Here is a 12,284-nt window from a genome sequence, read left to right on the forward strand (position 1 = left end):
CTCTCTCTCTCTCTCTCTCTCTCTCTCTCTCCCATCCCTTACTCTCACTCTCTCTCCCATCCCCTACTACTTTCTCTCAAACTCTCACACTCTCTCCCATCCTTTACTCTATCTCTCTTATAAATAAATACACATTCCCATTCCCCCCCTTTCTCTCTCGCAGTCCTTGTCCCACTGCCTACTCTCTCCCATCCCCTACTCTATCTCTCTTAAATGCTTCCATTCCACCTCTCTCTCCCTCCCACTCCCTCTCCCATCGCCTACTCTCTCTCTCTCTCTCTCTCTCTCTCTCTCCCATCCCTCTACCATTGCCTACTCTCTCTATCTCTCCCTCCCCTCTCTCATTCTTGACTCTCTCTCTTTGACACACACACACCCATCCCCCCTCTCTCCTCTTCCATCCCCTACATTTTCTCTCACTTGCTCTCCCTCTCCCACTGCCTACTCTCTCTCTCACTCTCACTCTTACTCTCTCCCTCTCGACTCTCTCTCTCTGTCTGCTACCCTCTAGTCTCTCTTAAATTTTCACACTCTCTCCTATCCCCTCCTCTCTCTCTCTCTCTCTCTCTCTCTCTCTCTCTCTCTCTCTCCTTCTCTCTTACACACATTTCTATTCCCCCTGTCTCCCCCTCTCCCACTCCCTCTCCCATCGCCTACTCTCTCTTCCATCCCCTACTCTCTCTTGAGCTACTTTGTCTTCCCCCTCTCCCATTCCATACTCTCTCTCTTTCACACACATGCACTCCCATCCTCCTCTCTCTCAAGTTCTTCCTCTCCCACTCTATCTCCCATCACCTACTCTCTCTCTCCTCCATCCCCTACTCTTAATCTCTCTCTCACACTTCCTCTCTCTCCCATCCCCTACTTTAAATCTCTTTCCCCCATCCCGCACTCTCTCTTTTCCACCCGTACTCTCTCTCACACTTCCTCTCTTTGCCACCCCTACTCTCTCTCTCTCTCATCCTATACTCTCTTTGCCACCCTTACTCTTTCTCACTTTCTCTCTCCCATCCTGTACTCTCTCCCCTCTCCTATCCCCTACTTTCTCTCTATCTCTTTCATGCACACACATAGCCATTCCCCTATCCCCCCCCCACCTAGTTCTCTTTTGTAACTCACATCTTAATAGTGTGTGCGCACTATAGTGCTTGCGCCCTATAGCGCGCACGCGCTATTTAGAGCTGAGGTTTAAATAGCACGTACGTGCTATAGGGCGCACACGCTATTTAAACCTTAATCAAACCCAAGCCTAAGGCTTGGTTTTTCCTTGGAGATCCAACCCAAAGGTTTGGATTTGATGAACAGGCCTGAGACGTGTTTTCTAGCAAACATACAAAAAATGATTATTTTTTCTTCTGTGCTCCCCTTCAAGATTTCTCGTGGTTGGGTATCGATAAGATCAGGTTACATAGTATTATAGGTTTCTGTGTTAGCTATCTAACCATATAATTTATTTTTAATTTGAAGTATTTCAAGCCTTTCATCTATAATTTCTTTTGAATGTATGTTCATTTTTTGTCAAAAACCAACACGTACTAATTGGGCTATAGATTTTAGCTCGTTCATTGAATTTTGTAACAAATTAGTTTTTTAGAAACTAGACTCCATTCTACACACTTTGAAAAAAAAAAGTTTTGATTTTAGATTAGTTTTCAATTATTTCTAGGGGGAGCACACAGATATTTCACGTTTTTGGGATGTGTCTAGTTAAAAAATTCGTTAAAAAAAAAATAGACATTATAAAATTACTCGAAAAATCTAGGATAAACTACATAGTGTTAAGTAACTTTTGACCAGAGCGATTAAAAAATTTCAAAAAAAAAGTTAAAATTTTAGGGGGGCCACACTTTGTACTGTGCTATGCTTTTTTGGAATAAACAGTACCACTTTTTGTGGCCCCCTTTTTTGAGGACCTAAAACTAAACCATTTTAAAAAAAAATTAGTAGTTTAGAAACTAGATTCAAAGGACTACGACTTTTTTTTTTTCATATTTGAAAATTTTGAGCATAACTATCTTCAAATTCTTGTTGAAGTTCAAAATTTGCAGATTTCAAGAAAAGGGTGTCCACTTATACCCCCCTTTTGGCACCACAACTTTGTGCACTTACCCGACTAGTAATTTCAAAATAAAATATTGAAAGATTCGTCACAATAAAATCCAGATAAACAATTCACAGTCACGAAGAAGACAGGAATATTAAATAACATAATTAACTAGGTGAACAAAAGACAAGAATCTACCTGGTTCTGATGCTAAATTTGCAAACACCCAAAGATTGTGAGAGAAATCTATTCTCTCAAAACCTTCTCTCTAAAAATTCCCTTCTCCAATAATTCCCAGTTCCTAGAAAATGGACCCTCAAATGCTGATAAGGAGTTCTCTCCTAAATTTGGGGCACTGATTGTGCGATCACTCGAGGGAACTCCTTGATCACAACTTTTTAACTCTTTATTATCTTTTTCAAAACTTCATTCATACTTTATGCAATTTTAAATATCTTTAATAAATTAATTCGTCTTTCACTTTTATTTTAATTTTTGAAGCGTTATTGATAAAATATTTACTAACTTAAGTAATAATAATATTTAACATTTATTTAAAAATGATCTCCTAAATAATTTATTATTAAATTAAATAAATATTATTAGGCTCTCAAACTTAGACTATAATTTTCTCTTCTTTTAAAAAAAAAAGAGGGGTAAATGCTTTTTAACATGGACCTCATCCCCATTAGATTTGAACCTTGATGGCAAGTGTAATAACTCAACAACTTAACCATCACAACATGCCACTGTTGGCATACTATAATTTTATCTTTAAATTTAATTCTTTTTATTTAATTAATTTCTTAATTAATTAAATAGAATTAAATATCACAATAATTTTCCATTAAATTAAATCATTAATTTAATCTTTTAAATTTGACCTAATTAATAGAAAAATCACCAAAGACCTATAGGACAAAATACGAAAACTCATCATAAAATACCACATACAAGATCAAACTCAAGGGTTATAATCATGAATTTATGTAATACGATGCATTCGAAAGGGTAATCATCACAGATACTTGTCATAATTTTCTAGGACAATTGGTTTAAAGTTTAAGATTTGGACTCAAAAATTTATCTCCCCTCTCTTACCATTGAGATATTGCGATAGGGTACGCTCATCATGGCAATTCAGAGAATTCAATACCTAGTACCTACAATCTACATAAAATCCACGCATGTACAAACACAAGTAGAAAATGGCAGGAAGTGGTGCATCATGTAGATCCCTACTACTAGGTGACTACAACTCCCTTCCTTAACCACATCAGAAACATCATACATAAAGAAAATATACATTCACACCATACACATGTAGTATGGGGTAAGTATCCATAAGAAAACACGTATAAATAGTCCATCTAACTAACATCATCAAATAACTAAAATCATTGTAATAATCATCATCAAGGTATACTCATGCATACATAAAGTCACTAGTACCAAGTTGTCTCATCATAAAATCAACCAAGTGTGAAACAATATCTGATAATTTGAAAGATAATGCTACTGATCATTAAGCATAAACTGGCTTAAAAGAGTTTGACAATAATAACAAAATGTAAACTAGGGGCAGACACTACAAAGCACTAGAAAGTAATTGATCAAAACTCATCACAGAAATAGGTGAATACATCACAATGGTTGGGAATAAAAGATCATGACCAAATAACATACATAACAACATCATAGATCAAACACTTCCTGAGCCTCTGGTATACATACCTAAACTGGTCAAAGTAATAAGTCACACCCAACCCCAACTTAAATTAAACCATACATCACACTAAATGCAGTTTCATAATTCATTTGGTATTAAGAACATAAAACTTTGATTTATAAACAGGGTTAAAGTTTTATTTTCATTTTCAAAGTATTACAGTTGATAAGGTTTTCGAGTTCTCAAGTATCTTAAAAGAGTAAACAATCTTTTATACATCTAAATATAAAAACCCAATTTTTTCTTTATATAAAAAGAACTACCATTCAACAAACTCTAAACTTCATTAAAATTTCCCAATTTAAAATTAAATTAAATGATAACTATAACCAAAATTTTAATTAAGATTTTATGAAAATTAAATAATTAATATTAAATAATAATAATAACTATTAAATTATCATAAAAATAATATTAATTAATTTTATTAATAACAATAATTACTAAAACTAATAATATAATAAATAATAATAATAATAAATATATTAATTATATTATTTAAAAATTATATTAAAAAATTAATTTCATTTAAAAATGAAATAATAATAATAAATAATAAATTTTAAGGCCCATAGGCTAGTTGCGGTAGCCACAATCTTGAATACTTAGGTACCCTTAGCTACCGTGGTAGCTACAGTTGTTAACAACAACCTTGGTTGCCTTCACAACTAAGTGTCATTAGCAGCAAGGGGGACAGGGGAGGTGGTTTCCTCCATTCCCAAGTCAAATTTTTAAATTTTTGTTTTGTTTAAAATAAACAAAATACAAGTCCCCCCAATAAACAAAATCACTCAACATTAAATTGCAATGACTGCATTAATTAGAAAATTACTGTGGTAAATATGTGTACACACACACATGCATATATCTTTAATGTAGATCTAATAGGGAAACAATATTAAAACAATCAAAATTGATTTTCTTTTCAAAACCCTATCTCGATTCATAACTTTCAAAATCAATACAACTCCAATAAGAATTTCTTAATATATTTCTCTCACAGACAATTCAATAATGAAGAACAATAATTACTCAAACAAGGGTTTCAAACAAATCCATTTTCTAAAACAAGATTCTGGCACGAGCATGAAGAAAACAAAGGAAAGATTTGAAAAACAATTACTGTGGTAATCTTAAGAAACATTCCTACCTTGATCTGATGCTAACTAGACAAATGCTAGGAAGTTGCAAGAATTCCCCTCTCTTGAAACCCTTTCTGAAAATTTCGCTCCTCCAAACCTATGTGTGGAGAAATGAGCTCTAATTTTTTAATAAAGAGCTTTCTCCCTTTAACGTTTCGGTTTAGGGTTTCAATTTTACAATCACACCAACCTTTTTCTTTATTATTTTAATTTCGTGTGCAAACTTTTTACATTTTAATTAAAATAAACTTTATTAAATTTATTCTCTCTCTCTTTTATTAAATCATGAGACGTCTTTAATAGTATATTTATTAATTTAACTAATAATAATATTTAGAGTTTATTATTAAAATGAAACTCCTAAATAAATTATTATTAAATTAAATAAATATATTTATGCCAAATTTGAAACTTAATTAAATCTTTTAAATTTAGTTATTTTATTTAATTAATTTCTCAATCAATTAAATATAATTAAAATTTGATTTTTCTTTATAAAGTTTTTGTTAAATTAAATCATTTAATATTCTCTTAATTTGATTTAATTATAACTGAAAATCACAATAGACCCACCCATCTAAATAAGAAAACCCATTTTAAAAGGCAAAGTACTAAATCAATCTCAAGAGTCAAAATCTTGAATTCACATCACTTGACGAATTTGGCAGTGTAAATAACTCAAATACTTGTCCTATTTTCTAGGAGAACTGGCTTAGGTTTAGGATTTGGACTCAAGAACTATCTCCCCTCTTTACCATTGAGATAGTGCGATAGGGCACGATCATCCTAGCAATATTTTGGGAAGTCGATTCTCGATACCTGCAATCTACATAAAAGCTAAGCACGTACATATACATACAAATCTAAACTAAATAGGTAATGGCGGGGAGTGGTGCATCATGTAGATTCCAACTAGCAGGTGACTATGACTTCCTCCCTCAACCACATTAGAAATGTCAATCATAAAGTAAAACATACATGTACACCATACACATGCCAATATGGGGTAAGTATCCATAGAAAACTGCACATAAATCATCCATCTAACTATTATCATGATATAACTAAAATCACTATATGAACATACAAAGCATCATCATCCCAAGGATAAACATCAATACATGAAATAAATGAGTATCAAGTAGCTCATCAAATATATCAACTAAGTATGAAATAACATCCAGTCAAATTAGGTAACCAGGTATCACTAATCATAAAACATAACCATAAGGCTAGGCTAAAAGAATTCAATAATATAACATGAAAAGTAAACTAGGGGTAGGCACTACAGTCATTGTATGTCCACTATATCAGATGTGTGGTCCCATTAGTATAACATCTCTTAACATAAAACTCAGATGGCCACGGTTCTACTTTATGTAACTTTGTCAGCATCGTCAAGTGAAAGCCTCAAGTAAAGCCACCCCTCTAGCTTCCATTATATGTCAGATCTCAAAATATTAATTTTACCAAAATTTTATATAGACTAATCCAACATGGAACCTGATCAAGAATCTAACTAGTTAAAAAGTAAAAGTTTGAATCCTATTCTGCGGGCTATTTAAAAAGTTGAAGAGTTTAAAATTGAAAGAAAACTTTAAGCACCCTTTTTTAGACCTAAAACTAGTCGATTGACACATACATAGATATAATATACAAAAACTAATATTGAATGAAATGCTATAGAAGCGAAGTAAAAAACTCAAAAGACCTTCAAGTGAATTATGTTATCTTCCTTGATAGAAAAAAAGTTTCATACACTTTTGCATTCCTTTGCCCTTCTTTGAAATCAGCCATTTAGGCAATACACTATTTGAAGATGTAACTTTATAAAACTCTTAAGTAAACAACTTGATACAATTATATAATTATTCTAAATCTCCATAAGTATCTACCAGATCTGTAGAATTCTTTTAATCAAGTTGGGAGCGCCTAGAGAAAGAAAATGCACACACTTGAAATCGCTTTTGAAAATCTACACATTACATTGAAATCTATGATTAACAATTTTTAATTCATTGATATAATGATTCAAGTCTTATACATAATCTAACAGTAACTTTAGGGATGATGTAGTTGATTATCACCTGCTCTACACTGGAGTGGTTTCGTATGTCTACACTTCTCTGCAACCTTCAATACTATTATGAGATATTGAGTCTAATGGAACTTGTCATGTCTACAATGCCTTTGTAATCTTTCCTTCCAGACTTTCTTATTCACCCTACAATACACTAGGAACCCATTTTTTGGTAAAGCTACGAGTTTCTACGAGAGAGTAAAAAGTGGTGGGAGATGAACCAGTATCTAATTTATAACATGCGAGTTTTTCAAAGGGATATTTGTGACTAATAATTAAAAAAAAATGATTACATTATGATAAAGATCTACACATAAAAGAAAATAAATATTTACCTTTTGATAAAGGGATGCAAGATTTAACTTTTGTATAGCTTTTTGATACAAGTGACAAACTTTCTTGTTTCTATGAAGTTTAACACAGTTTTTTCATACATCATCCTAAGAGTAGGTAATGTGGTGGTGTGAAATGCCATACCATTTCTTGTTTCTTAATATTACTAATTTAGCATCATTTTAATGATTGTGGGTTCTGTGTAGGCCATGACAAATGGTGATTCGGGGAGTAACTTCATATTAAAAGAGTTAACGAATGAATCATGTTTATGACTACATGTTTCATGCTGCAAGAGAGTATGCTAACTATTAAAGTACAAGCCAATTGTCAGCAAAAAGGCACTTAAGTATTGTTCAAAAAGCATCGTATACTGTGCAAATGATGCATTGAAAGTGTACATGGAGGAGTCAATGGTCACAAGTTCGAGTCCTTTTCCCCATGCAAGTTGAGGGAGGTCAAATGAGACTCCAAAATGTTGGATATACTTTAGAGAGGAATTCTAAGTCAACCAAGGGTCAAATAAGATAAGATATGATAATGATATTAATGTCCAACAAGAGACCAACTAGGGTCTATGGGACTGAAAGATACAACAATACAAAGAAGAATACAATAGTGAGAGCGCCAAAAGGCGTCCTAGGAAAACAACAAGAAGAAAGAGAAAGATCATCAATCCTTTCAAGGTACAAGAAATCTTGCACAAAAGGATGAGGCCTAGGACGAGAAAGGGTTAGGGCCTGACATCGTCATTGTCTCTATGTAGCAGTAGGGGTAGACTGTCATCTTCTGAGGAGCCCATGCCGAGGTCTGACTGATCTAGTGTGTCCAGAGATGAGTGTATGCGGTTGTTTCATGCCCCTAGAAGTGGACATGGAAGGAAAAAAGTCAGTGATGAGCCAATCTGAGGTCTGGTGTCGAGGAAACAAGATCTACAAAGTATGGTCTCTGAGTTGGGAGGCCTCCCTGAGGTAGAGCACTAAGCATCACTGATCCAAGTAACTAAAAAAGGCCGAGAGGGATTTGCAGTCTCTAAAAGGGCAGTGGAACATGCCTCTCATCTGATAATAGATGGGGCACCTAAAGATGAAGTGAGTCTCAGTCTTAGTCTTTGATATGGTGCAAAGGCGACACACTCATTCTTCTTTGGTCATGTGGTGATTAGTCTGGCAATGGAGTTAGTGTGATCCAACTCTAAAAGACCCTAGGGCAATGCAAAGGGCATGGCTCCAACGTCAACTCAAGTATGAGGGACGAAGAATAATATTATCGCTGATTGCTAGAAAGTGTCGAGAGTAGAAGGCCATCCGAGGGTGTAAACCACCAGGAGGGCTGATCCAAGTTGTGGAGATGTACTACTTATAAATATTGAGTCTGACATATCCATTCAACTCCTGTCGTGAAGGGAGGAGATGGGTAGGAGCATCCAAGGAGAACTGGTATGGCAAAAGATGATCGATGTTAATCTCGATCGAGCTTAGTAAAATAGTGGCTTGGGTATACCAAGAACGAGCCTTAGACGTCCCCGTTGAGTTGGCAATATCCATAGAGGAACAATAAGCAAGGTACGAGTATCTATGTCCGTTGTCAGAAAAAAAGCAAAATAAAGGAAGAAGATAAATATTAGAGTTGCTAGAGTCATGATTGAATATGGATTTATTTTTTATCTCTTGGGCTATTGCCAATTTTCATTAGAGAAAGTTGAGCTTAATTGGAAAAAGTGGTTGTCATAAAGAGGGCAGACCATGTTCACAAATGAGGAGGTGCATCTTTAACATACTCTATCTATCTCACCATCTGCCCCATCCCACATGCATTAGACATTGTTTGTGACAGTTGGCAATGCAAGAGGACTCCATATGACATCTGTAGCATCCGACATGCATTGGACATTGGATGTGATAATAGACAATGTAACACGACTCAATATGACATGACCGTCTTTTATTGTTTGCCGATTTTCTAGCAAGTTGTTTACACTTACTATCTCACTTTAATAAGTAATTGAAGAAAACCAACAAAGGAATTGTTGTCTTTAGAATTTTGAACCGAAAAAAAAGAAAAGACACACATTGTGGCTCTAGGGACCCACTATTCTGAATATCCAAATACACATTATGTCATTATCTGAAAGAAAGATTTCACATACATCAAAATTACTTTAACCAAGCCAGCCTCTATGCAAACTCCTATCTCCTAGATTTATTCATCGCAGACTCCTGTCTCCTATTCATTCATCAAACAAAGCGGAAAGAATGCCGCCCCGATGTCTTTTTACTCAGGCTCGCACCCAATAAACACAAGACAAGTTAAGCGGAAAGCGGCACCCATATGAGATCGTTCTCGAAAATCCAATGACAGACTTCAATCTTCCCCGGCTCGTGTCCCAATGCTCTGAACGCCGCGTGTCCCGCACTCCACTGCGTCGTGTCAAGATGGCAGATGGCCACCCCCTCATTTATCTTCTTCTTTTCCGCCTCCATTGACAGCAGCTCAGCCTGGTATACCTTAACTTTGGGCACAGCGTGGCAGTAATATACCAGAAACGGAAACAAACTCTGGTGGCATGACACCGACCTCGTGATGTTGCCACCGTCTTTGCCGGTGACGGCGCCGACATAAACTTGCCCCCTCGACCCCGCCGTGCTTTGCGTAGTGAGAATCTCAACTTTTGAGCCGAGCACCGACACTGCGAACTCCGCCATGCCTTCCACCGATCTCACGCATTTCTTTATCTCGTCCTTCACCGCCGTCCTCTCGCAATCCCCAAGCGTCCGCGCCATGATCGCCGACATTGTGGAGTTCACCGGAATGCGAAACGTGTTCATCAGCTCCGGTAGAGTCTGCGTAGAAAACGGTAGCTTTGACGCCAGAGAAGCGGGAAGGAAGGATCTTTTGGGCATGTAGTCCTTGATGTCGGGCATGGGGAGAGTTTTGCCCTGCACCAGAATACTCTCCCGGAAGAACTTTCCGGCCTCCACGCCATTAGAAGTCTTCCCGGTGGTGTTGGTGTAGTCGGAGAATGTGAGAGAGGTATTGGCGTAAGTTTTGAAAGTTGTATTCTTAGCGTATGAAGAGAAATCCGCGAAGGAGGCATTGGAGCCTTGACCGTAGGCGGAAAAGTCATTGGAAGCGCTGGTGTTTTTGCCGTAGTTCGTGAATTTAGGGCCTAGATTGACGTCCTCTCCATAGGAGAAAGTAATCCCGAGACTTGAGCCGTCCTTTCCATAGGTTTTGAAGACATTGTGGGGGCTGTTTCCCCCGGCGGCGTAGCTGGTGAATCTCTGGCGCGGCTCGTTTGCTCCGGTGGCGTAGTTCTGGAAGTCGTTTCTGAGGGCGTTGCCGTTTTCGGCGTAGGAGGTGAATTGATCGAGAGGGTCGGTTCCGTTGTGATCGTAGGCCTTGAAGTCGTTGGCGATGAGATTGGAATTGTTGGCGTAGCTGGTGAACTGGGAGATGATCACGGTGCCGTCTTTGCCGTAGGCCTCGAAGTCGTTCTTGATGACATTGGAATTGTCGGCGTAGCTCGTGAATTGCTGAATCGTGCCGGTGCTGTCGGTAGCGTAGTTTGAGAAGTGGTCGCGGGGGACGTTGGTCTGGAAACTGTACAGCGTGAATTCGTTGGATCCGCCCGCTCCGACTCCGTAGTTTGCGAAGCCCTCGTCGACGACATTGGAGCCCGGGGCGTAGTTTTGGAAATTCTGAAGGCCGCTCGGTTTGGGGCCGTAGTCTCTGAAGGCGTCCTTCACTACGTTGGCGTTGTCGGAGTAGTTTTTGAATGTGCTGTCGTTAATCTTGTACTTTTTGAAGTCTTTGTTGTCTCTGTAGCTCTCGAAAGTCGATCGGCCGAAGTCTTGTTTTTGCTCCGAGTTGGGTACCGTTGTGCGCCACGTGCAGAGGAGGTCTGCGGCTCTGCAGAAGAAGGCGATGTGGTCAGAGAGCGTGTGGTTTGTTATGTAGCCGGAGAAGAGAGCGACGGAAGTGGCGTTGAGAGGAGAGGCTTTCTCCAGCAAGAATGGTGGAGGCCCCGCTTTCGGCAATGTGCGACGCCAGTATCGCACCAGGGACGCCTTCGCCGCAAACGGCTGAGCTCCGCCGCCTTCGCTCCTCGTTATCTGCATACACTTGTATTTTATGTAGCGACAAAATTGAATCAGACTTCATTAATTTGAGGCAAAAGAACGGCCTTAACTCGGAAGTTCTGAATATGAAATAACCATAACCAGAGTTCACACATAGCATCACACAAACATCAGACATTAGGGAATTTTTACTAAATGGAATTTTTAGAAAGACAAGCTGAACATAAAACAATGAAGTTTTGAAATCAGCATATTTAATAAAAGAACCTAAATAAGAGAAAACTTGAAAATAAGATTTATGACCCCTTACACCGAAATATATTATTGAAATAAATTTAATCAACCAATCAGGAACATACCGTGAATGCACATACAAACAAACCCAGCAGGATCGCGCGGCATCCCATCTACTAAATTATGAATCTGCGATTAAAAGATTAAAAAAATAGCGTTAGACAAAACCTTAGCAATTTTTATAGCCCAGGTCCGTTACACCGTCCATCGTAACAATAATTGTAGACGGCGACAGAAACAGAAAAGCTAAAATTCAAGCTTTTCTAAGGGCGTAACAGATAATTCCAAGCCACGCTTACCAATAAATCAATGACAGGAGACGGACATGCAATTTGGAGGATTACCTAAATAATGGGATAAAAAACCAAGATAGAAATCTGACCTCAATAAATTCCAATCCGTGCTCGTGGGTTGCACTGAATTTATGAGAGTGCAGTAGGATACCTACATACTTCAATCATGATTTTCATCTTATCATGGGGGCCTCCGTGGGCTCCATTTTTCCACTACATTGGTGTCGATCCCTTTTGTGGTGGGTATAAAATTCATTCCAAGCCGTTGGAAGTGAGCTTCGGCCCCC

General features: G+C 37.6%; 1 protein-coding gene across 1 annotated transcript; it reads right to left on the reverse strand.

The window, feature by feature from the left end:
- Positions 1-9,422: 9,422 nt before the first annotated feature.
- Positions 9,423-12,053, reverse strand: LOC149543500 (uncharacterized). Its single transcript, XM_089798304.1, has 3 exons — positions 12,004-12,053; positions 11,770-11,833; positions 9,423-11,443 (listed from the first exon to the last, which is right to left on the reverse strand). Exons 2-3 carry the CDS (start codon positions 11,815-11,817, stop codon positions 9,638-9,640), a joined length of 1,854 nt encoding a protein of 617 aa, XP_089654430.1. The 5' UTR covers positions 11,818-11,833; positions 12,004-12,053; the 3' UTR covers positions 9,423-9,637.
- Between the last annotated feature and the right edge of the window lie 231 nt (positions 12,054-12,284).

Source organism: Cupressus sempervirens, chromosome 8 (genome assembly GCF_028749045.1).
Source record: "Cupressus sempervirens isolate cs-2001-9-10 chromosome 8, ASM2874904v1, whole genome shotgun sequence".
NCBI classification, from domain to species: domain Eukaryota; kingdom Viridiplantae; phylum Streptophyta; class Pinopsida; order Cupressales; family Cupressaceae; genus Cupressus; species Cupressus sempervirens.

Coding starts and splice junctions, on each gene's coding strand:
- LOC149543500 (XM_089798304.1), bottom strand. CDS start 11,817: ATGGGATGCCGCGCGATCCTGCTGGGTTTGTTTGTATGTGCATTCACG. Junction 11,444..11,769: donor TGTTTGTATGTGCATTCACG/GTATGTTCCTGA, acceptor AAGTGTATGCAG/ATAACGAGGAGCGAAGGCGG.